The sequence below is a fragment of the Andrographis paniculata genome, unplaced genomic scaffold (assembly GCF_009805555.1).
Source record: "Andrographis paniculata isolate CXL003 unplaced genomic scaffold, ASM980555v1 Contig60END, whole genome shotgun sequence".
Classification (NCBI taxonomy): Eukaryota; Viridiplantae; Streptophyta; class Magnoliopsida; order Lamiales; family Acanthaceae; genus Andrographis; species Andrographis paniculata.
In genome coordinates this window covers 5,756,551-5,782,123 of record NW_026137596.1, presented here as the reverse complement: position 1 = coordinate 5,782,123, position 25,573 = coordinate 5,756,551, and the positions used below count along the sequence as shown (strand labels likewise).

The 25,573-nt window shown below is 30.7% G+C and overlaps 1 protein-coding gene across 1 annotated transcript; it reads left to right on the top strand.

The window, feature by feature from the left end:
* Positions 1 to 20,716: 20,716 nt before the first annotated feature.
* LOC127259735 (copper transport protein ATX1-like) lies at positions 20,717 to 23,709 on the top strand. Its single transcript, XM_051287300.1, has 3 exons — positions 20,717 to 21,115; positions 21,470 to 21,545; positions 23,241 to 23,709. The coding sequence occupies exons 1-3, from the start codon at positions 21,107 to 21,109 to the stop codon at positions 23,477 to 23,479; spliced, it is 324 nt and encodes a 107-aa protein (XP_051143257.1). The 5' UTR covers positions 20,717 to 21,106; the 3' UTR covers positions 23,480 to 23,709.
* The last annotated feature ends 1,864 nt before the right edge of the window (positions 23,710 to 25,573 follow it).

Here is a 25,573-nt window from a genome sequence, read left to right as displayed (position 1 = left end):
CATACACATATCTCCTTAAATGGGCAGGTTAATGTGTTTTTTTTAGGTCGTGCTCAACAGGTTTTTAATATTATATATTTTGTGTGATTTTTATGATTATTTATTAAAAATATGAAGTGTTTTTGAAAATATATATATTTTTATTAAATAAATTATTTTTATTAGCAATTGTGGGTAAAAATTCTTTTATTAAAAACTATAAAATAATAAAAGAACGATCCCTTAAAAAAAACAAATTCAACATAGGGTGTATTTGTTTAGAATGTGTTTAGTTATTATTTAAAACTCAAATCATAATTATTCAGTTTACATAATTTAAATATATATTGTTATTTTTTTATTATATCAAAATAAATTTAAATAAAAAATTAAATCAAAACTTAAACATTAAAAAATCAACAGTTAAACTGAATTTAATTGCAAATTAGAATTTGAGTTGAGTTAAACTTTTTTGTTTTTTTTTTTTTGTTTTTTGTTTAATTTGAATTTTGTTTTTCAATTAAGATATATTTTTTTTCAATTAAGATATTTGAATTCATGTTTTTTTTTTTTTTTTTCCTCTTTAGAAGCAAACCAATTTTATTGCATTCTCATTTCAACCAAAATTCAAGCCTACAAATCTCCACAATAATTTAAAGCATAAATTATATAACACTCACATGTGCTTTTAGTAAAAATGTACAAAACACTCTGTGTTTTATTTATTGCGAAAAAGCGCAAAATATCTTAAATAATTTTTTGCATTAAATAAATAAATAAATAATTTATTAATCCTTCATTTTATAGTTTTTGGAGACAAATTGTTGTCTGATTTTTATAAAAATTATAAAAATAAATGATTGATCAATTATTTATTTATTTATTTTATTTTTTAAAAAAATTATTTAAGATATTTTACGTTTTTTATTTGTAAATTTACGCAATTTAGGTCTTTATTTCGAACTAAACATCAATTTTGGACAAGAGGGTGGTTCATGCAAACTTTCTATTAACACAAGAATTTTACGCATTTTGTGCATTTTTAGTAAAATATGTTATATAATTTACCCTAATTTAAACTCCAACCTCTCTGCGCCTAATAGCCTTTTCATTAACTCCATCATGTATGCACACAAATATCAATCAAGACCCAAACACTTTTATCACTTCCAACCTCAAGAAACAACTAACTAAAATACTGCCTATATGATCCTCCATCCAAACACTGAAAGAAGAGGATTATTTGGCCACAGATTATTCAATCTAACTCCACAGATCTTCATCAATTTCCAACATATAGCAAACACTTTATGGCATACCAGTTCAGCATTAATAAACATTCAGATGTCCTGATCTCAGAATTAGGTTCACATAACTCATCCCAAACCTCAACTAATTTTATTAAGATATCTCAGATGCATCATAATCAATTCTCTACATTATATTCCGACTACAAAGATCTCTTCCCCTCGTCCACATGACATTTGGGCAAAGCAGCCTCTTACATCTGTAATAGAACAAACTATGGAAGGAAGAATCCAGCCTGAACATCATAACCAATCCCCAGTCACATCCAAACAACTAGATTTGATCCACCTTTAGCCCCTCTCTTCGCCAGACCGTCGGCAAGACAGTTTCTTTCTCTGAAAATGTGAGTCACTTCCCCTAAATTGCAATGCGCGAAAAAAAATAAAAAAAACTAAATATTACAGTGGACTTTGGCATCCAACCTCCATGGTGTTAGCACACAAAACAATTTTTGGTGTACCGAAGAAAATAATTTTTGGTGTACCGAAGAAAATATTTAGTAGTTCGGGCAAGAAGGGAGATGAATCGATTAAGGTTGGGCCGGATACAACTCAAGAGGGGATCAAAAGAAATTAAGGCCAAATTTACAAATCGAACTGGTTGAAAGGAAAATCAAAAGGCCTCGTATGGCATTCAAGAAGATAATCATGGGCAATAAAAATTATAAGGAGGTTACATGGATTTAGTGATTTATTGGCCACTAATCTTATCATTACGAAGAGATTAAATGACCATTAGTCCATCAAGTAAGTGGAAGGTAGTGGCACTAAATGGAGTGTTGAATGCAAGCGTTACAAAAATTAACATGATGGCTTGGGAAGAAATGAAATAGATTAGCCGAGTTGTGCCAGGGGACAACCACATCTCAATCCACAAAATTATCTTTCTTTTCTTTACATTTTCCTTGCATTTTTTTTCTTTTGTCTTTGTAGAATAATGTTGAATCGATCTTGAATCAATACAACTAGTTTGCGTTGTATTTCTTCGATTATTATTCGGTTATTTGGTCCTAAACTTATCGCATACCACCGGGGATTCGCATCAAGTTACCCGGGAACCCACCAATACTCCCGGCGAGAAGTTTTAGTCCGGAAATTACTTTCCAGGCTAACATAATTGGCACGCCCAGTGGAACGCAACGCCTATGCGATTACAATCGAAAAAAAAAAATTTGTTCATTTGACGAATTAAGGAAAGAACGGAGACGAGTTGTCGGACGCCTTCCATGAACAATCCATTCAAAAGAATTTACGTCGAGAAGGTGTCGCTTCGCATGTAGAGGGCAGCAGTTCATCCGAGAGGATGGCGACTGCCTTCATTCATGATGAAATATCGTCAGCGATGCAAACAAGTCTTCGAAACTTTGCGTTTGATATATCGCGCCAAGTGCCCGACATTCTTCGGCCGGCCACATGCAATGAAATGGCCGCGTTTCGACATAAGGAGAACCAACAATTTTCAGAAACTACCGGATGTTATTTTTCTCCAATCGCCTAGTCTCAATTGATGTCAATTTCGTTGCAAAGTGGAGATCCCATTTCTCAGCCCATGACAACCCTAAATCAGGTGATTTTTTCGAATTTTCCTTCATCTATATATTCAAAAATGCCACAAATACAATTTGGACAGATTCAAGCACTCCGGATGGACCATTCAACAAGTACAACGTCTATTCAAGATTGTAGCGGTAGCTCCGGTGGATTTGGGGGGCAGCATCAATTTGGTGCTTCTGAGGGCGACTTTTTTCAACCGCTACCGCCAATATACAATATTCCGATGATCAGTTCTGGAGTAGAGGCGAGAAATTTATTTTTTTCTCAAGAGGCTACTCCACCACATCAATTCATTGGAAAGCAACGGAAATATGGCGCTCCCGGGGGCAATTTTTCCCAATCGCCACCGTTGATCATTCCGCCAATAGGTGATATTAACGCCGTTGGTAGGACACTTATAGGGCAGGCAATATATACAACCACTCATGGAAATTCAAATGCAACTAGTTTGTTCCCGGGGCAAGGAGTAGCACGAAAACAACAATCGTTTGGGGAGCAACAAGCATTCAATGGTTCTAGCAATCATTACTTACAACAAGAATTACAGGGGCAGCATTCGTCAATTCTTCCACTGGTCGGCAATCATAACATTGCTAGTATAATGCCTTTATTTCAACCTCCGGGTTTGGAGCATCGGTCAATTGGGGGGCAGCGGAAATTTGATGAACAAATGACCAATTATTTTCAGCCGACATGTCATGAGGTGCCGCCGCCAAATTGTTTTCCAGCAGGCGCCTTAACGCCGCTAGTACAACATTTTGGGGGCAGCAGGTCGGTCCACCAGCCCCTCCGGTGTTTCAAACCACCATCAATCCTCAATATTGATGGAGACTGTTCGTGGAGTATTTGGGCAGCACCTATGCCCAATTCATCGACCATCATATCGTCGACCTTACCTCGATTGGGTAGGAAAAATGATGTCATTGCCACGCAACACTGAAACACCTATGTTTACTCTTTTTTTCGGGAGAAGTTGGACGTTCCAGTATGGAGCATGTAAGTCATTTTATTGCACAATGTGGCGAAGCTAGCGATTGGCATAAACTTCAAATGTTTTTTCTATCGCTAACCAGAGTTGCATTTAATTGGTATTCAGCGCTACCGCCAAACTCCATATGGTCGTGGAAAGAGATGGAGAAGACATTTCACGATCGATTTTGTAGCCCGACGATTGAAGTTACATTGATTGATTTGATGAATGCAAAACAACAAATTGATTAACCGGTAGACGAGTATATTGAGCGCTTTCGACGTTTGAAAAATCACTACAATATACAAATTCCGAATACTCAAGCGATGTATATAGTGGTGAGAAACATGCATCCACAACTTAATGAAAAGCTCGTTTTGTGGGAGTTCGGCGATTTCCAACAACTTATATCTTGCACCATTCGGACTTAGCAAATGATAAATGAAATAAAGGCCGTCAATCAATTAGGCCGGTTAATAAGCCTTTTATCATCTTTGACGATGAGAATTTTGTTACGCAGGAAAAGCAAGACAAAGAGTTAGCTAGAAATTCTTTTGTGGTAGGTATGAATGTCATATTGTTGGCGGATAGGCCAATGCTAAAAGATCATTTGCACCCATCGGCAATGGTTGTGAAAGTTGGTGCTAAGAAAAATGGTAATGCCTACAATGTTACCACTGTTGATTAGGTGAATATTCGTCATCATTCAATGAGGAACCGTCAATTGTATCACTATTGGATGAATGGTTTGTAAACTATGAAGCGTCGATGGTTCAAAGGCCGAAACACTTGACATGGACGCAAAAGAGACGCCTCCAAAGGAAAAGGCTGGATGAAAATTTTCAAATGGGCACATGTTGGAAAAAACATATGATCAATCAAAATATTTGGCCCGAGAAGGTGGGAAAACAAGATGTGGCGAGAGGAAATGGGTGGCGGCAAAAGGATCAGAACATGTCATTAACCGCCATGATAAAAAAAATAGTTCAATATGGTCACCAAATGGGCGGGTTGGCAGCGGTGAGTGGATCTAGACAAGTCACGAGTTGCTATGGGAGAAAAGAATTCAACTTGGTCACCAAACGGGCTGTGGCGAAAGGAGATGGGCGACAATGAAAGGATTTGAGCAAATCACGAGTCGCCATGAGTAGAAAAAAGTTTGAGTTGATCACCAAATGTCCAAAATGAAAGGTGATCAAGTTTGTGAGCAGTCGCCAAAGCGATCATTCGAAAACTGGTTCCAATTAGTGCTCGATCGTTGAAAACCCAATCGCCGCTAAAAAATGGGTACCGATCAGTCCCAAACTTTTGATTCGACATTGGATGCTTCCAAGGAGTTTGGAGAAGTTGTGATTCACGGAAGCGGTGTTGGAGTAAAAGAAAAAAAGAAAGCCAATGGGCGGGATGTCAAACAAAAAGTTGGCAAGTTGTGCGATGACGAGCTTGGTGTAAATGCATTCTAAAAGCAGCTGGCTTTGAAATAAAGCCACAAATTCAACGACGGGTAGACCAAGTGAAAATTCAATGATGTTGTTTGAGCCAAGAAAGAATAGAGGGCTTGAGCTGTTCCTTCCAACTTTGAGAATATCAATAATGTTCGGGGATCAAAATACGTTGCTGAAAATAAACCTTGGCTACATGATGGAACAAGCTGGATTTGCACCAAACTTTCTAATCTTGATCGCTGGCGGTTAAAAGACTTGGATCGCCAATGTTGTGAATATTTTTCAGAGAGAAAGTTCATGCTGGCAAAAAAGCTGGTTGAGCATCTATTGTCGATTAAAATAGATTTCCGACCGCACAAATTTCCATTCATGATGCTAATTTTGAGTTGATCATTGCAACCAAGTCAAAAAGTGAGAGTGTGATGAGATTGGATCAAGTTGCACTATTCGCTATATGGTGTTGGCATTGAATGTTATCACCAACTTTAGTGAGGCATTTGTTGGTACGGTTGGTTGCCAAGTCGATTTAATGGATGGAAACATATTGTGGCGAGCTATCATTTTGTTGTGGCTAAGTCAGTCGGTTGTTCCTTTTTTGGCGATTCAAGTATATATTTCAAAAAAATTATTTCATATGTCTAGGATTCATTATTTTGTGAAATATAGGGGGCATTATGTTAGCACACAAAAAATATTATGATGTACCGATGAAAATATTTAGTGGTTTGGGCGAGAAGGGGAGATGAATCTATTAACGTTGGGCTGCAGACAACTCAAGAGGGGATCAAAAGAAATTAAAGCCACATTTACAAATCTCTTATTGGACCGGTTGAAAGAAAAATCAAAAGACCTCACATGGCATTCAAGAAGATACTCATGGGCAATGAAACAAGCAATTATAAGAAGGTTACATGGATTTAGTGATGGATCATATAAAATGGATTTATTGGCCACTAATCTTATCATTATGAAGAGATTAAATGACCATTAGTCTATCAAGTAAGTGGAAGGTAGTGGCACTAAATAGAGTGTTGAATGCGAGCGTTACGAAAATTAACATGATGGCTTGGGAAGAAATAAAATAGATTAGCCGAGCTGTGCCAGGGGACAACTACGTCTTAATTCACAAAATCTTTCTTTTCTTTACATTTTTCTTGCATTTTTTTTCCTTTTGTCTTCGTAGAATAATGTTGAATCGATCTTGAATCAATACAACTCGTTTGCGCTATCTTTCTTCGATTATTTTTGGGTTATTTGGTCCTAAACTTATCGCATACCACCGGGGATTCGCATCGAGTTACCTTGGAACCCACCAATACTCCAGGCGAGAAGTTTTAGTCCGGAAATTAATTTCCAGGCTATTGAGATTTTCTTTGCAACCACGACACGATCATTGATGAATCACTTTCTAATATCAGGTGTGGAAGAAGAAACCCCATCGAGACTAGAATTTTCTGTAATACTTGTCAAACCGTCTCCACCTACGCAATTAATGAATTAGTCTCACCTATATATTTAGACATCATCAATGTAATTACTCGAATTGATGTTTAGTTGTAAGTTGGTTTTTGTAATAATGATGTATTGCTTGATAATTAATTAGTTAAAATAAAATATATTGATTGATGTGATGATATAAATAAATTTTAGTGTGATGATATTACAAAATATAATTGTCCTATTTTATAGTGATATAGTATTTAAAATGATATTTAAAGTAATGATATTTAATTAATTAATAGTAATAATATTATTATATTATTTTTTATGTAATTATTTATATTGATAGTTTTAAAATAATTTTAATATATATGATTAAAAAGAATATAATATGTATTTGAATATTTAAAATTTATATCGCAATAAAAAAATAATATATACAATATGGATATCATTTTATAAAGAATAAAATTTCATGTAATACAAGTAAAAAACATTACGTTTATTTATTTAGAAAAAAATAAATTTTGAAGAAGTTTGAAATTTTATTAAATTTATATTTGGTAAGTATGTTTAAAATTATTAAATTTACCAAAAATTAAAAAAAAAAATAGTCATTTTCTATGAGATGGACTAAAAAGGAAAATGATCATATGCAGCAGGACAGAGGAGTATATGACGAAATTTGTTTTGTTACGATTACGTTACGTTGTCGGTTCACTATGTTACATATATTTTAAAATATATATATATATACATTATTTGGGATCCACTCAAAATCTATTTAAAATTTTATATTTTTCTCTTTTTTCAATAAACAAAATTCTTATTTATTTGTAAAATTATTTTATGCTAATTATAAATGAATATTTATAAATTTTATTTCTTTGTATTATACAAAATTTTGTTTTCTATAAAATAATATTGGTATTGTATATTTTATTAAAATTCAATCACTAAAATAATTAAATATACATTTTAAAATTTTTAATCTTATATGTATTACATTATTAATCAAATATTAATTAAAAAATCACTTTGTAAAATTATTTGTAAAATCAATAAACAAAATTCTTATTTATTTGTAAAATTATTTTATGCTAATTATAAATGAATATTTATAAATTTTATTTCTTTGTATTATACAAAATTTTGTTTTCTATAATATAATATTGGTATTGTATATTTTATTAAAATTCAATCACTAAAATAATTAAATATACATTTTAAAATTTTTAATCTCATATGAATTACATTATTAATCAAATATTAATTAAAAAATCACTTTAAACGCAATTTTCAACTCAAAAACTTAACCACTAACTAAATTCACTAGTAGAAAGCAAAAAATGAGAGTAAAATGTTGTGTACAGCCATCGGCATTTGTGGGTTAAATAAAATACAATAAACTTGGGTGGAAGAATTTAGTAACACAATAATCAACAGTGTAAGAAAATGTCTGCGGTACTAACCAAACAAACCTTTGGTATTTGTAGTTTGAAGTTATTTTGTAGTTACGGGGAAAATGTATTGATAATATAATAACTGATGTTTAGGGTTTAGCGTTGAATTTTTTACTTTTTATTATTGAATTGTTAGACCTTTTTTTTTTGGTGTATTATTAAATTAAAAGTAAATAAGCTATTAAATTAAATAAAATATTATAATTCATCATAATCACCCAAAATAAATACACCCTAAAAGTAGTGTTTATGAGCTATTGGCTACCTCCCTACAATTTTTGGCCAATAAATAAATAAAAATAACAGGTGATTGATTTCCCAAATTATTGTTTTGTTTCCATTAAATTTGGGAGCGTAGAATTTTAGCTATATTTTAGTCTAATTTTGTGTAGAGTCAGTGAAGAGGGACAAATACTATATAAAGACGGTTCTTATAAAGGTTAACAAAAAAAACTATAATTTTTAAAACTCAATAAGGGATAATTTCCTAATTTAAATTGTAAAGCTTGCCATGTGTTCAACAAATGATTGGACTTCTTCTCCCGAGGACACGAGACTCGTGATTCTAACTTGTTGAGACAATAGATAATTACGTTATACCTATTCTAGAAAAAATTTCCGATATGCAAAATCGTGTGGTCCTTGGCCTCGGGCGCCAAGGTGTTGGTGTATGGCATCTTATACCATTTGTACTACGTCCGGATACTCTTGCTCAGGTTGAGCCGCGAGTTGTGAATTCCATGATGATGGTTCCAAAATGATATTGGGTCTATGAATTGTTGGTGCCTGCGGTTGTTGAAAATTTGGTGCAGCTCTGGGAAAACTCCGTATGATGATGTGATCCGTTGTTGAGGAGTGGGATGTGGATACGTCTCGCCATTGTGTATGGGCTCCGGAGCATAATAGATCCGGACTTGTGCAGTAGTTTGCGGCATGCTATATGACATGGATTAAGATCATCTTCATGAATCAAACTCGAAGACAAGTATCTAATATGTATTCGGGAACTTACAAATGCTGAATCGAAAATCGAAATAGAAATAGGATAAGTTGAATTCCAAAAGCAATCACTCCTCTCGAGCAAGCACTTTCGAGAATCCACGGACTGTCCGAGGCTGCCGATGCATCTTCCGTCTCTCACGCAATTGCATTCGAAGCTCAACAATCGAATTGCCCTCTCGGCGGATGGAATCACTCCAACTCTAAGGAATCTCTCCAAAGCTAGGTAAACCCTCTCTCAAAATGTTCTCATCTAAGTTGTGTATCCATCAAGAAAATAAACAAGGCTATATATATTAAAAGACAAATTAATCTAAGCCACACATCTTAAGTGACAAGCTAATCTAAACCACACATTTTGATTAAGATCAAAGGATCACAACCTCCAAGGAAACAAGTAGTTTCGACCGGGTTCGGGTTGCAATCGGTCCGTCTAAGTTCAGGTTCGGGTGATCCGGAGCCGTGTCACTATATGTTTAGGTGGTGTTGGCATCTGTATTCATTGGTACAGATGCATGCGGTCATTGTTGGTTATGATTTCCAAATTCGATCGAAGTACGTCATCGTAATTGATACGTTCCAACACTACCTTCGATTTAAGAAGTCAGTGGGGTTGTACTTGCACTCGCCATCTATTGGGCCATAGCCAAAAAACTATGAATGAGTTGTTGGCATATTACTTTGGATAGTACATACATAATGCTATTTGTGGTCAACTTTGATGTCTCATGGCCATTATATAGTGCCGGCCTCTCCATTCTAGTCAGAGTGAATCCTTTTGGGATGGATGTTGCCGGCAGTGGAAGACTTGAAGATGTCGTATGGACGACATTAGTTTCTTCTGCCGATGTTGCTACTTTGGAACGAGCCATCAGGCTACATACACGTCGTCTTGATCGTAATTTGATGAATTTAGAATGATTTTCAATCAGGAACAATTTATTGTCTCACTGGGCTCAGAACAATGCTCTTACCGATCTCTTAATCAGAATTGGCGGAAATCTCAATGATCAAGAATTGAAAATTGACTTGATAATGTTAAATAGGTTGAAATTTTTCAATCGGATGATAACAAAAGGACTTTTTTGTTTGGAGGATTTGGAATAAATAAATCCTTAATTAGTAGCAAATGCTACTCAAATGTTTGATAATAAAGAAATTAGGGAGAAGAAAGAGAAATATCAAAAAAATTAAATTACTAGAATGAGAAGTAAAATTTATAAAACTTGTATTGAGGTGTTGAATCTAAGTTTACAATGAATATAATCTACCTATATATAAAATCTAAATGGTGTTTGGTGAATCAACAATCTGTCCAATTGACTAACCAAACAAAAGAATGCAACATTCAGTTCAAATAAATAAATAATTATATATAAAATGAAATTTTAATCTAATTATATCTAAAATCTTGGAATATCTAAATTCTTTAAATATAAACATGATTTGTAACAAATTCTTAATTTTATTCAACAAAATTAGAATATATATTAAAACACAAGGGGGCGGCCTTAGTATATGTTCTTCCTACACACAAAGAGCGGATGTTCATCCTTCTCTCACTTTTTATTTTGAAATTATCATCTAAGACTTGATCATTGATCCTAGCGGCCATTCATCCAATAGCTCACCAGACCATTGCTCCGGGTGCCTATCGACTTATCACATAGTCCAATTGTCCATCACCTTCATTCCTCGTCTAGGCGCCAATCGCCCCTACCTCATGTCCGGGCGCCAGTCAAACCGAATGCAACCAATCCAGGCGCCCTTGCAACTAGTCCAGACACTCATGCATTTTGTCCAAGCGCCTCTGCAATTAGTCCTGCTGGACGCCCCGCATTCTATCTAAGCGCCTTTGCAACCAGTCCGGGTGTCCATGCATTCATTTGGACTTTAAAAAATGAATTTATATATTGTTTAGACCATCTTCAATCCATCAACTTTATTTATCCAGTTTTAACTCTATATATGCAGTTGCTACAATAATTTTAATTCAACCATAACTCCATATTTCACTATTATTCTTCAAATATTCATTTTTTCCTATTATTTTAAACAACTTTTTATTTTTATAATTTAAAATAAAACTTTAAAAAATAAAAATTAAATTTTAAAATCAAATTTATAATTTTAAAAATTAAAAAAATTAAAAAAAAATAAATAAATAGCACAACGCAAAAAAATGGCGTTGTTACAGTGCAACACCAAAATTGGCGTTGCACTGTAGCAACGCCAATTTTTGGCGTTGGATTTGGAGTGGGTTGGAGACAACCCACGCCAAATATGTCAACCCAGCGCTGGGTTGGAGATGCCCTTACATGAATAGTTATAATTAATTCACTTAAATTATATTTAATACTATATTCGTTCGGCTCTAAGAGTCTCATTTATTTTTGGCGTATTGAATTTTGAATATTAATTACTATATGAAAACGTAGTACAAATTAAAAAAAATGAAAAAAATACATATATCAGTCTTATAATACTATTATAATAACATTTCTGCAAAAAAAATTGTACAAATATAAAGATATTTTTAATGTTTATTACAATGACGCAAAAGGTAAATAAAACAGTTAAAACCGGACAGAAAGAGAATTATTCGAGTCGAGCAGTACCCTCAAACATTTTATTATCCAGTCATCCCAAAGTTCACTATGCCTGGATCGCTTCAGCTCTTTATCACGCCCGTCAATTTTGTGCGGAATTATAATTTTATGTTTAAATAATAACAATTAATAAATGATGAATCGAAAATGGTGACACTACAGTAGAAACAGTGCCAACCAACCTTTTTGGTTCGTTTGTAGAATTTTAACAAAATTCTACTATTTATTCAATTTTTTTCCCAAAAAAATATCAAATCAAACATCTATTTTTCATTTTTTATATTATACTAAAAATCAATTTTACATTCAAAACATCACATCAACACCTATTTATATCACATCATACAACTATTTAAATTCAAAATTTTTACTATTCAAATCCTAACTCAAAATCCAAACCCCGAACAAACACACCTTTAAGTATTGAATGGATGCGTACGGTTGGTTTATCAATACACCAAACCAAAGAGTAAAGAAGAATTAAAAATGAAACATGTATTATGAATATTCTTTGTTGAGATACTTGTACTTGGACTGAACTTGTACTTTATTACAAGTACATATCCATGTTATAGTACAATCATATTTTTCTATGCTATATTTACAAGATTTGTTCATTCCATATTCTTAAATTGATATATTTTTTATATTAAATATGTAACTATTTTACTGATATAAAAAATAATATTTTATATTAATTTACTAATTGTTTGGTAAATTAATAAATTATATACTCTTTTCGTTTCAAAAATAAGTATTTATTTACTTTTTGTACGAAGTTTTAAAAATATTAGTATTATATTGGGATATAGTAGGAATAAAGTAGAAATAATTAAAATAACCTTGTTAGTATATGTGATATAAAGGTAATGGCATTTGGTGTAATATATTGTAAGTTGTAAGGGTATTTGTAATGTTAGGTAGATAGTACAGTTACAAAAAAGGAAATGGATACTTTGGTATAGGACGGACTAAAATGAAAAAATGGATATTTTGTTATGGGACAGAGAGAGTATTATATTATATTAATATATACTTTCTCTATTCCATATTTATTTATCTATTTGTTTTTTTACGAAATTTTAAAAATATTAGTATTATATTTGGAGGTAAGAAATAAATGTAAAAATATTAAACTAGTTTTATTAGTATTGTATAATATAAAAGTAATAATATTTTTATAATATATTAAACAATAGTACAATAGAAAGATAAAAAAGATAATTTAATTATTATTATTATTATTATTATTATGAAATCAATACAAAATTTTAAAATACTTTCAAAATATATTTGAATGTGTCCTTGAACTTTTAAATTATGTTAAATAATAATAATAATAATAATAATTCAAACATAAAAATTGATTAAATATAATATTCTATAAAATATATATAAATAACATGCATGGAAAATGAAATGTAGGATACCTTGACTCAAAATTCTTTATACTATTTTCAATTAATATTATAAAATAATAACATAAATTTGTTCTTTTAGTATTCAATTATTTATAAATATTATTAAAAAAATATAATATACTCATATATTAGTTCTATATATAACATATACACTTTATCTATTTAAAAAAATCAATAATTCAAAATAAAATATTATTTTTTATATTATAACACAAATTTTACGTCATAAAAGAAATAAAAAAAATGAACAAAACCATACATACTACATATTTATAATACCAAAATATTTAAACATTAATTTAAAATAATACTTTTTTATTATGATATTTTTTTATACCTAAAATAAGAAACTTGTATTTAAATTTGAATTTGAATTTAAATAATATTTTAATATAATTGTTGATGCAATTTTTCAACAATAAAAAGTAAAATTCGAAAATAGGGAAATATCTTCGAATTTGATATAATTAGTGCCTGAGATTAAGAATTTCTAATCACTGTGGAATACATAAATAAAATAGGAAAATAAAATAAAGACTGGAAATTAAAGTGGTGATCCCCAAAAGCAATTCTCTTGAATTTGATGTCGATTGAAGATCCTTTCTTAGGTCAAGAGTAGATCTATTTAAAACCCTTTAAAGGAACGGTTCGAACCTCCATCTGGTCGGTTACAATAACCGTTGTCAACCGCCCCAAAAATTCTCTTCTGATGACACGTGTTGCAACCTCTTTCAACTGTTCGCCGGTTGCAACTTCCTCCAACCGCCCCAGAACTGCCTCTCACGACTTGAACCGTCCCAGAAATGCCTTTCGCCCGACCTATGTGTCACCCGACCAATCCAGAGACTAACTGGTCGCTAGACCAAGCAATTCCTTGGCCGTTCCATCAAGCGACCACAATCTGGTCTCTTGTCCGACTACGTATCGTCCGTCTTATTCTTCTTCGTCCGACCTCACTTGGTCCGAACTTCGCATCAACCGACTTCCATATCAGCCGACCTCCATGTCGTCCGACTCAACCGACTGCGGACCATCAGACCTATTTAATTGACTGAGAACCAACCGACCGCAGACCAACCAAATGTGGTCCCGACCATAGAACCATAGAGCACCCGCTTGTGGTCCCGACTACAGAACAACCGAATGTGGTCCCGACCACAGAGCAACCGACCTCGGTCCCGATCTCATTGTCTGACTTCGTTACTCCTAAACTCTGTACCCGACCTGATCGTACCCGACCTTTGCACCAGACCTTGTTTACTCCTAAACTTTGTACCCGACCTGATCGTACCCAACCTTTGCACCAGACCTTGTTACTCCTAAACTCTGTACCCGACCTGATCGTACCCGACCTTTGCACCAGACCTGCCTTCTCCTGAGAAAGCTTCTTCACCTAATCTGCTCTTTCCCAAGGCAATTTATTCCTTAAAAACATCCATATTCGGACTTTTGAAAGCCCATTAAACTTGAATAAAAATCTTAGCCTAATTTGGTAGGTTCATTCTCGGAAACCCTACTTACCATTTTTTTTATGTTCAACAATAATAATATAGAAAATTTATTTAAAATTATAAAAACATTATATAATAAAATATTAAAATAAAATAATCCGAAAAAGAATTTGTTAAGAAAGGATCCGGGCATCCAACCTAAAACCAATTGGTGATAGGTGGAGTGGCCCTTCACCTTATATACCAGGGGAAATCCCACACATTTTCCAACGTGGGATATACTTAACAGAATTTACCGATATTATAAAAGGGAGTAGATACTTAGATAGTAGCGGGTAAGGTTTCATCCGGTTGACAACCAAATATGCCTTCCTTCAACATATGTTTGGTTGTGCGTGATAATTAGCCTCCGTTTATATGGGAATTTTTGAAATAAATTTTAGTTTGAAAATTTCTACTTTGAATTATTTTGGGATAATTTTTTATTGTATAATAAATTATGTGATCAATCGTACAGAATTAAAATATTAATTTAATATTATATAAATATATATATTAAATTGGATTTTATAAATATATTAATTTGAATATAATCAATATTTATTTAATTTTATAAATAATAAATTTTACATAATACAAAAATTATTAAAAATAAAAATATATATATTTTATTATTATTATAAAACTTTAAAATAATATCCCACTTAATGTGAGTAGATCCGATAGACAAGTCACACAAGGTGAATCATCTGTAGCAGGTGACAACCCGTGACGTCACGGTCGCAAGTCCAACCTCCACACCACCAGGCCATCTCTTACGGGACTTCTTTTCTTTCTTTTTTAGTTTAGTGAGAGTTCATCAAAAAGAAAGAACCAGCATTGTTGCTTAGCGTCTATGAAGAAAAAAAAAAAAGAAAAAAATGTTTAGTTCTATTGAATAAGAAAAGTGTATATCTTAGTCTTATGACACACTATCCCATCACTTGTCTACGGTTTCAATTCTTTCTTGCTAATTCCTTTAGGAAATTCTTTATCATTTCAAAGCCCTATTCTTATCGAAGAGAGTAACAAGAAAAACCAAAATTTTCCAAAGTGGCTGAATTTCTCGCATGAGCGACTTATAGCAGGAACACTACTCAGACCCCTAATTAATAGAGGGTCTATATTTTAAAATATTATCTATTAATATTATTAAATTTTAATTATTCTATTTAATTTTAAAATTAAATTTTAAACCCTAATTATATATATATATTATCTTTTTCTTCTTGACACGTCACACCCTATTTTTTCAAATTTAATTGTCGTTTACACTTCTTTATTTCACGTCATGTCGTATTGTGTCCACCAACTCAGACCAAACCCGTCTCACCTTCTCTTTTATCTCTTTCACCCTCTTTCAATTCTTTTCACTTTCCAAACTTACAGATAGATCATCTTTCATCTTTTTTTTCTCAAACTGACATTGTCCAAACTGTTACGTTCAACATCTTGTCCAACAGACGTCAATCAATGGTATTATTTTAAAAATACATTTTAATCATGTATTTATAGGGCTTATAATATATTTTCGCTCATAACCTCAAAAAAATCCATGACAGCCTGGGCGTGAACAACCTGTGTGGTGGTAAGCAAAATTTTAGTATTCTCCGCCAAGTGCTTTCATTCATGCCATTTATGAGGCCCACGGAGCAGTATGGCTTTATGGCTGCATGCACAACAGCTCCAACTATCAGAAATCCACTAATCCACATGTGATGTGTAAACAATGACAGTTGTGTACCATAGTCAGTAGCTAGACCTATTCGATCAAATAGGCAACTTCAGCTGAAAGAAGAAAGTTTGGATCATCGTAAATAAATGGGATGATTTTGTCTAATATACTTTTAAATTATTTACCAATTACTCAATACCTAAAACTCCGTGTTGTTAGAAATTTTGGGAAAAAATAATGAGATTATCTTTGTTGATCATCAAAATAAGGAGTCTATATATAGGCAATAGAAAACAGACTCGATAGACTCAAATCTAAGTAATCTAATCTATGAATATGATCAAATCTAGATATAAATCTACTAAATCTAAATCTGAATATCTAAAATATCTCAACACATATCTAGACAAAGATGAATAATTAAGTGAGATAGAAGGAATATCATATATTTACTGTATTACTTATATGTATATACATATATATATTATTAAGAAAGATTGATAAGTTAAATAATAGTAAGTTATGATATTATTTTATTATAATACTCAAATTACTATCATAATTAATTTTATAAATTTAATTTAATATATATTTTATGTCATTATTTTTTTTATTTATCAAATCAATACACAATAAAATCATCCAACTCAAACCAAACCTATAAATAAAAAACAACATAAAATTTCAAATTTAAATTCAATTCAAATTCAAACCTAAATCTTTCAAATTTATCCAAACGAAACAAATCTTTAGATTTGAGGTTAAAAATAGTAAGATTTTTTAAATTAAAATATTTATTTGATATGATTTTTTAAATATAAAATTAATTCTTTATTTAATATGATAAAAAAAAAATGATAAAATAATTTTTAAAAAAAAAATCAGAATTGTAAATTCATGAACAAGTGTGTGGTTAATATTTTTAACATTTATTTATGATAATTTATAACCTTATAATTCTATCATTTTTTAAATAAATAAGTATGTTTATATATTATTGTAATTTCTTTATTTTGTTAGAAAATTAATTTATAATAATTATATATAAATATATAGTAACAAAATACATGTGCTATGGACGATAAAAAAAAATAAAAATATTTTAATATTAAATTTAGAATACTATATTTTACTTATTTAATACTTTCTGTCCCACATACCATATCCATGTTGCCGTTTCTGTCCGTCCCACTCATTTTCCTTTTTGGAAAATAATTACATAATTTAATCTCATTTTAAATTTTTTAGTTTATTTTTGTTAAAATTTTAATTAAACTAATTAGTTATCTTAATCTTAATTTATAATTATTTAAGTAAAATAATAAAATATGTTAAAAAAATGAATATATACGTACGATTACACAAAATAATCTATGTTCTTGTAACAAAAAAATTTCACACCTTTTTTTTTTCAGAAAATTAATATATTACACCTACTTTTTATTTTTATATTACCTGCACAATTCTTCGTATTTCACATAAAAATATCAAAACAGAAAACAAACACAAAGTATTATTTTTCTTCTGCATAATTTTTTTTTCCCTATTCATCACGTTGAAACAAAAAAAAAAAATTATATATAAAAAAAATTATATTTAAATAAATGCATAAATATTTTAAGTTTAAATTAAAAATTAAAAACTAAAAATATTTTTTTATCATAATAGTAAAATTTTTCTTTTGTTTTTTTTATCTAGATTTTTTGTCAACATCTTTTTGGTTTATCTATTTAAAAAAAAATTACAAAAAAAATAGTGTATTTAAATAAAAAAATAAATAATAAAAATAGTATTAATCATATAATAAATTTATAAAATATAATAAATATTAATTAAAATATAAAAAAACTCTTATTCGTAATTACAAAAGATTATATGTACAAAAATTAAGTAATGATGATAATATAATATCTAATAAATTTATTAAATATACAAAATTATACTCCCTCCTACCCAGAAGAAGCGCCTTGTTGGGAGTTAGACACAAAAATTAAAGAATAATATTATTTAATTGAAAGTATGTATAAAATATAATATAAAAGACTAAAATCTCCTTACTTTTTGAAGGATTTTAAAAAATAGATTAGAGTAATAATTAGGGATAGTTTGGAAAAGTATGAATAATTTTGTTATAAAATATGGACCACGATTACTAAATAAAGAAATAGGACAATTGTTTTGGGACGGACGAAAATGAAAAAACAAAGACAATTTTTTTTTTGGACGGAGGGAGTAAATTATAATTCTTAACTTAATAGTATTGCATATTTTTATGATAATATTAATAATGAGCAACGATTCGATGATTCTCTATCAACACCTTTAAACAAAAAAATATATACGATTTATTTTTAATAAAAAAGTAATACTTAATATAAAATATTATTTTTATATTATTGAATACAATTCTTCATTAGTCTTATAAAAAAAATATACTTCAAACTAAAAATACTAAACAACAAACCCTTATGAAAATTTAAAAATATAATGGAAATATCAAATTTAAAACATATAAATTTTAACTGTATAATAGATAATGTAATATTTATAATATAATTTTTAAAATTTTAAAATAAATTGTAAAGTAAAATTTAAAGTTAATTACATTTTGATTTTTATCATAATTAAATTAAGTTACAATTATAATTATAATTGATATATAGAATTTAATAAATAAATATATTATCAATTAAATTAATATTTAAAAATGTAAATATAATTTATATTAAAATTAATTAGAAATATTTAATAAAAATATATTTATATTAGCATGTCATTTTTATAATTTAACAGCACTTTTAATAATATTATATTTAAATAAACTTTTATAAAAACAAAGTTTGATTTATAAGTATTCATCTAGATTTAAAATGAAGTTTTTTACTTTTACTTTTATTTTTATTTTTATTTGTTATTTTTACTACTTTTTTTTACGAGAATTCAAACCTTTGTTTAAATATACATGTATATATATTTAAAGTTTTAGTTAAATTTTAAAATTAAATTTCAATTTAAATAATATTTGATGTGGTATTTAATAAAAAAAATATTAAATATAATTCAAATAAAAATAATTGTAGAAAATACTCAAAAAAAATTTAAAAATATAAATATAATAGAAAATTAATTTATAATGTTATGTTTGATAAAAATATATACTTACTCCGTTTCATAATAAAGTATCTATTTTTTCATTTTAGTCCGTCCCATAGCAAAGTATTCATTTCCTTTTTAGTAACTGTGCTATCTACCTAACATTACAAATACCTTTACAACTTACATAATATTACACAAATGTTACATTTATATCACACATACTAATAAGGTTATTTTGGTCATTTCTATTTTATTCATACTATATTCTAATATAATATTAATATTTCTAAAATTACGTATAAAAAGCAAATAAAATTTTAGTTTCGGGACGGAGGGAGTATTTGTTATAATATTTGTAAAGATATTTATATTCATCCTTCATAGTTGTCATATTTTGTTTTTTAATAAATTTATCAATATTAAATATATTTAATAAATATAAATTATTTTAATTAAATTTCTAATATGTTAAGGACTATTTTTGATATATTCATTCAAATTTCTTTTATTAGTATTAATAACTTATTAATAAATAAATATTTTTATTTATATTTAAAATTTTTTATTTTATTTTTATAAAATTATTTTAGATTAGTTCATAAATAAATATATATATATATTTTATTTGTCATGGTACTTATGCACATTAAATAATTTTATTACTATTATTTTAATAAATAGTAATAACAATATGCAATATTTTTTTTATTTATTCTACTATCTTTTCATCAAATTATTTAATAATTTTATTTATAATATTTTTAGTTTACTTTTTATACTTTTTTACTTTAATATTAAAATATCATGATTTTTTAATTTGTAATCTATTCACCAATTATTTTTAGTTAACGCATATCTCAATATATATTTTATCTTCTTATAAAAATCAATATTTAATATAAAATATTAATTTTTATATTATTCATTTTTTATACCTTAAAAAAATTTTCAAATAAAAAAACAAAATAAACAAACCCCACATCTATAGTCTAATACCGTTTATTATCTAAATTTATTTTTAATTTTTTTTTTATTATCATTTAAATTTATTATAATTTTTTTTATAGTAAAAAAATAGCCATTTTTTTATATTTTTTATCAAAATAAAATTATTTTTATTTATTCCTCTTAAAATTTGTGTCCGACTAAATGATCGCACGATAGTGAAGAGAATATTTAAAATTGAGAGTAGAATACGAGAGATTGGGAGAGAGCATCGTCCCATGTTTTTGTATGGGAGGAAGGAGGCGATTGGTTGTCTGTCGTCTGCGTTTGCGTAACGTGAAAATATCACAACAATAATCAATCTTCAATCGTGGTGGATGATGAATTGACGACGATGATGATGATGATGATGACGACGACGATGGTGGTGGTGGTGGTGTGGCCCAATCAATCCCCACTCTTTCTTGGTCAACCAAAATCCACCAATAATCCAACATCCTAAGCTTTTCCATTTCCCTATCCAATTCAATTATATTCAATTCAAATCAAATCTAACCCTAATTTGATTTTGCCCGTCAACTTCGCTCTCCTTGTTCTTTTTCACCTTCTATAAATACTGCTCTCAACGCACCCCAACTTCTCATCGCAATCTCCTCTGACTTTTCGCGAACCCATCCTTTGAAAAAAAGAAAACGATCAACTTCACCACCCCAATGGCTCAGGTCAGGATCTTTCGTTCTTTGAGCTTTGGTATAAACGATGTGGTGAATCGTTCCTTGATGATGTTTAAGTTGTGCTTGATTTTGGATGGAACCTGAAATTCGATGTTTTCGATTATTAGTTTTCTTTTTATCAGATTTTGGATTTATATATTTTCCGCTGAATTGTTTGTTTGGTCTTTTTCTTCGTCTCATGTTTTTGAATGAAGGTGGAAATGTAATTGAACTGATTTTGTTAACAACTGCATACATATTTACGTTTGAAAGCGATCCGATGGAGATTGATCATTAATTTCCGATTTATTGATTGATTCTGTTCTGATTAATCTTGTAATGTCTTCCGTCCCCTAATTTCAGACAGTTGAGCTCAAGGTTGGCATGTCGTGCCAAGGCTGCGTTGGAGCAGTCAAGAGGGTCCTCGGAAAAATGGAAGGTTTGCTATCCGTATTGATGATCATAAAATATAACTGAAGTTCTTTCTTTATCGAAATTGGAAAATTGTTGCATTGTGTGAAGTCTAACAGAAACTCTAATGCATTGCATATATTAATTATCCCAATTTGTTAGATTCTTGATTAGGCATAATATAAAGAGAATTAGGCAGAATTGGATGCTAGCTTATTTCTTGTATCTGTTTAATTGCATCTAGTGATTCCGCCTCTGCTGGAATCCTTTAATGGCTAGCTTGGTTGGTTGAACTTGAAGAATGAAAAATAAAAGAACATCAATGGTTGTGATGGTTTCTGTTGTCGGAGATTTTTATAATTTAGAATCGAAAGAAAATGGAAGGGAAAACATTTCTATTCTTCTGCTACTGCGAGTGGCTAGTAGCTATAACAGCCCATCTCACCCTTCAAGTTTGAAATTGGCCTTAGAAATCGACAATAATCACCCTTTGTTCTAACTTGATCATTCCTTGAAAAAAACTTCCTAGGGGATGGACTCCCACCCTTGAGCTCATTTTATGGTTGTTTATAGTCCAATGCACTAAATTTTGTAGTCATACCAATGATTTTAAACTTGCTGTTCCGTATTTGTGTATCACTATATCTTTCCTTGAAATTTCACACATGAGATTCTATTCTCATACCAAATAATCCTTGGAAAGCAGTAGTCTGCAGATTAAGGTTACCGGCCTAATATGTAGCCGCCTTTCTTCATGTGAACATGGGCTACCCTAAACTATAGTGTGTTTATGCGTTTGTTATTAACAAAAAACTTTTAAATGTGGATATATGCATATTCCAAGGAAATGGTGTCATATTCATTTTTTTGTAAAAAAATTGGCATAGTTTCTGAAATAGGCACTCATGTCCGCAATGTGATTTTCTTTTGCTTACCAGCATTTAAATCATGAACCCTTATGTTAAATGTGTCTTATTCACTTGGGACGGTACTCTTAATGTTTAAGGAGAGGAGATGAAGTTCATCTTAAAGCACAGAATTAATGAGCTGCCATGTCCTGTTATGCTTCTGAACAGTGCATTATTTTGCATATATGTGGTTCTTGGTTTATGACAAACTATCGAGAAAGCGCACAGGTTTAGGATCTTGATGGATCAAAAGTTAGTGTCATGATATAGTGAATTTCCGAGTTTAGTCACATCATGAATAAAATTGGTCGTAACTAGGCCAATGTTTAGCAAGTTTAGTTCTGTAATTTTGAGACTGTTTTGGCTGATTAGAAATTTCATGCAAGACCTATGCCCTTTCAATACTATTTGAAACTCAAATCAATATTATTCATTCCGCACAATTTCCAATAAAAATATACCATTGCTCATAAAACATCACATCAAAATATTATTTAAACAAAATCTCTAATTAATACCCAATTTCGAACCACAACCAAACAAACGCGAACATTTAGATGGCTTTGCATGTCATTCTCATGAGCCTGAAAATCATCATATTATTGAATCAACTTCTTGTAGGACTAACATTGAAATAAATAAGCATTTCTGGTGGGATCAAAACTGCAATTTTGTCTCTCAATTAAAGATTCTATTTACCATAGGTTTTGAGCAAAGGCTCGTTATATATTTGATGAAAGTAATGATATGTTGATTCATCATCTGTCAAGAAAGATGTTATAACTTCTCAATCGGCGGCACATATCTTTGCGCAGGCGTTGAATCGTTCGACATAGATATGGAGAAGCAAAAGGTGACGGTGAAGGGGAATGTCCAGCCGGAAGCTGTTCTGCAAACTGTTTCGAAGACAGGCAAAGCAACATCGTTCTGGGAAGAAGCCAAGCCAAAGCCGGCTGCAGAATCCGAGCCAAAGCCTGCAGCCGAGCCAAAGCCTGCTGCTGAAACAGCTGTGGAACCCCAAACAAAGCCTGCCGAAACTGTGGCAGCTGCTTGAGGTATCAGTGTGGGGTTTGTTAAGAAACGTTGCTGAAATCTGTAATGGAGAATAATAAGGTCTAGTCCTGTGCTGGTCGATTCTGCATTTAAATTGGTATTTTTCTTCTGTTCTGTTGTTGAGCAAATGAGAAGATGAGGTGTTGTTGCTGTTGCTGTTAGGTTGAATTGAAATATCACTACTCTGTCTCTATTGTTTGTGTTGTTGAATATCTGCAAAGAATCCCTGGACATGTTTGGTTGGATTTGTTTACAATATTTTTTTTATTATTTATTATTTCTTTACAACTGAAAAAGCCAAACAAATACACCCTATTAATTAGTTTGCAACAAAAATATCATTACACTAATTTATTAATTTTCTACAAATATCATATACTACCACTTTTTTTTTTTTTTTTCATGGGATAATTAGTTTTAAATTCCTATTTGCACAAAATCCTTTGAATTCAGTCCCTATTTTGAAAAACTTGCACTGCACTCCCTATCGGAAAGGAAGGAACCGGCGACTTCAAAATCGAACTCGTCATTTGCTCACTCATGGTTTGCCAATCTTGAACACCCATCTATTCCTCGGTTGCCGATCTCTCTTTTTCTCTCGAAATCTGCGTCGCCATCCCACTGGCATTCCGGCAAAACTTGATGCATCTTAGAGTTTTCGAAGATTAGTAACTCTATATGGAATTGTCAGGTTTTAGTTCGAGGGTGAAGTAGTTATTTGGTAGTAAATATTTGTTGCGGCATTTAGGTATTCACGAACGAACCAGTGTAATTAAATTTGGAAAAATTTTGGTCAATTATTTTATACACAAATGTAATTTACTTTTTGTTGTGGGGTTCATTGTATAAAAAAATTACCAAAAGTCTTTAGAAGCATTTGATTTTAATATATTTTTTTAGTAGAACTTTTTGGTTCGGTAATATATTGTAAATGGTGAGGAAAATTGTTAATTTATGTGTATGATTGATTGCTTTTCGATGGAAATGGATGAAAGTAGTCCACAATTGCTAATTTCTATAACTAGCTTGCCTCTAAATGAATTTCTCAAGCACAAATCTTACTTTGTTATTCAGAGAGGTTCAGATCCGGCTCCTAATTGACTAGAGAACGTAAACTTTTGAGTGAATGAATATTATACTCCTTTCATCCTAACTTAAAGTATTATTTTTATTATTTTTGACTCAAAGTACTATTTTTATTATTTTTGTCTATCTCATTCTAAATATTTATTTTCTATTTTAATAAAAATAATTATATATCAATACCAAAATATCTTTAACTTTTACCTAAATTACATAAATACCATTACACATACAATTATTTTTTACAAAGACATGAAACCATAGAATCTCTAAATGCACTTTAATCTTCAAACAATTATTGAAATTGTTGGTGTGTTTCAACCTCGACCCAGATCCGATCGATCCAACCCGAGCCAACCATGTCCGACCCCAACCCGCACCGATCCGGTTTGTCTGATTTTTTAATTCTTTTCTTAAATCAGAACTGATCCACTCTATTCCCCATTCTATTCGAATTTGAATCATTCATAAATCTGTTCTGTCACTCTCGGTGTTTATCCCTATTTCTTCTAGATCGATCGAGTCTGTTTGGCCGTTGATAAGGTGAGGTTGTTTCCTTCTCTTTTGGGATCTATCATCCAGCTCTCCTCTATATATATGGGTTTGGGGTTTTCGGAAAAATAGAGAACCAGTTCGATATTCTTTTCTGTGAGCGACGAACTTACTGTCTATGCCTATCGAATTCCCTCATAATTTTTCTGTCCTGATACACTACTTGTGCTAGGAACACTCTAGGGTTCTTGGGTTACTTCATATTAGGAACCACCACAATCGACACCTTCGTGGGTTACCTCGTAGGACGACTTGGAGTTGGCGAATGAGTGGCTGCGATCTGAGCCTTCTTCATCAATTGAACAATTTTTTTAAATTTTTTATATATATTTCTGTTTTATATTATTAACCTTTGAGTTTTATCCGCACTAATTATTTGGTTGAGAATCTGTGCAGATCACCCAACATTCAAGAAGATCGAGAATCACAACATTGGTATCAGAGCAAGGTTAAAAAGTTG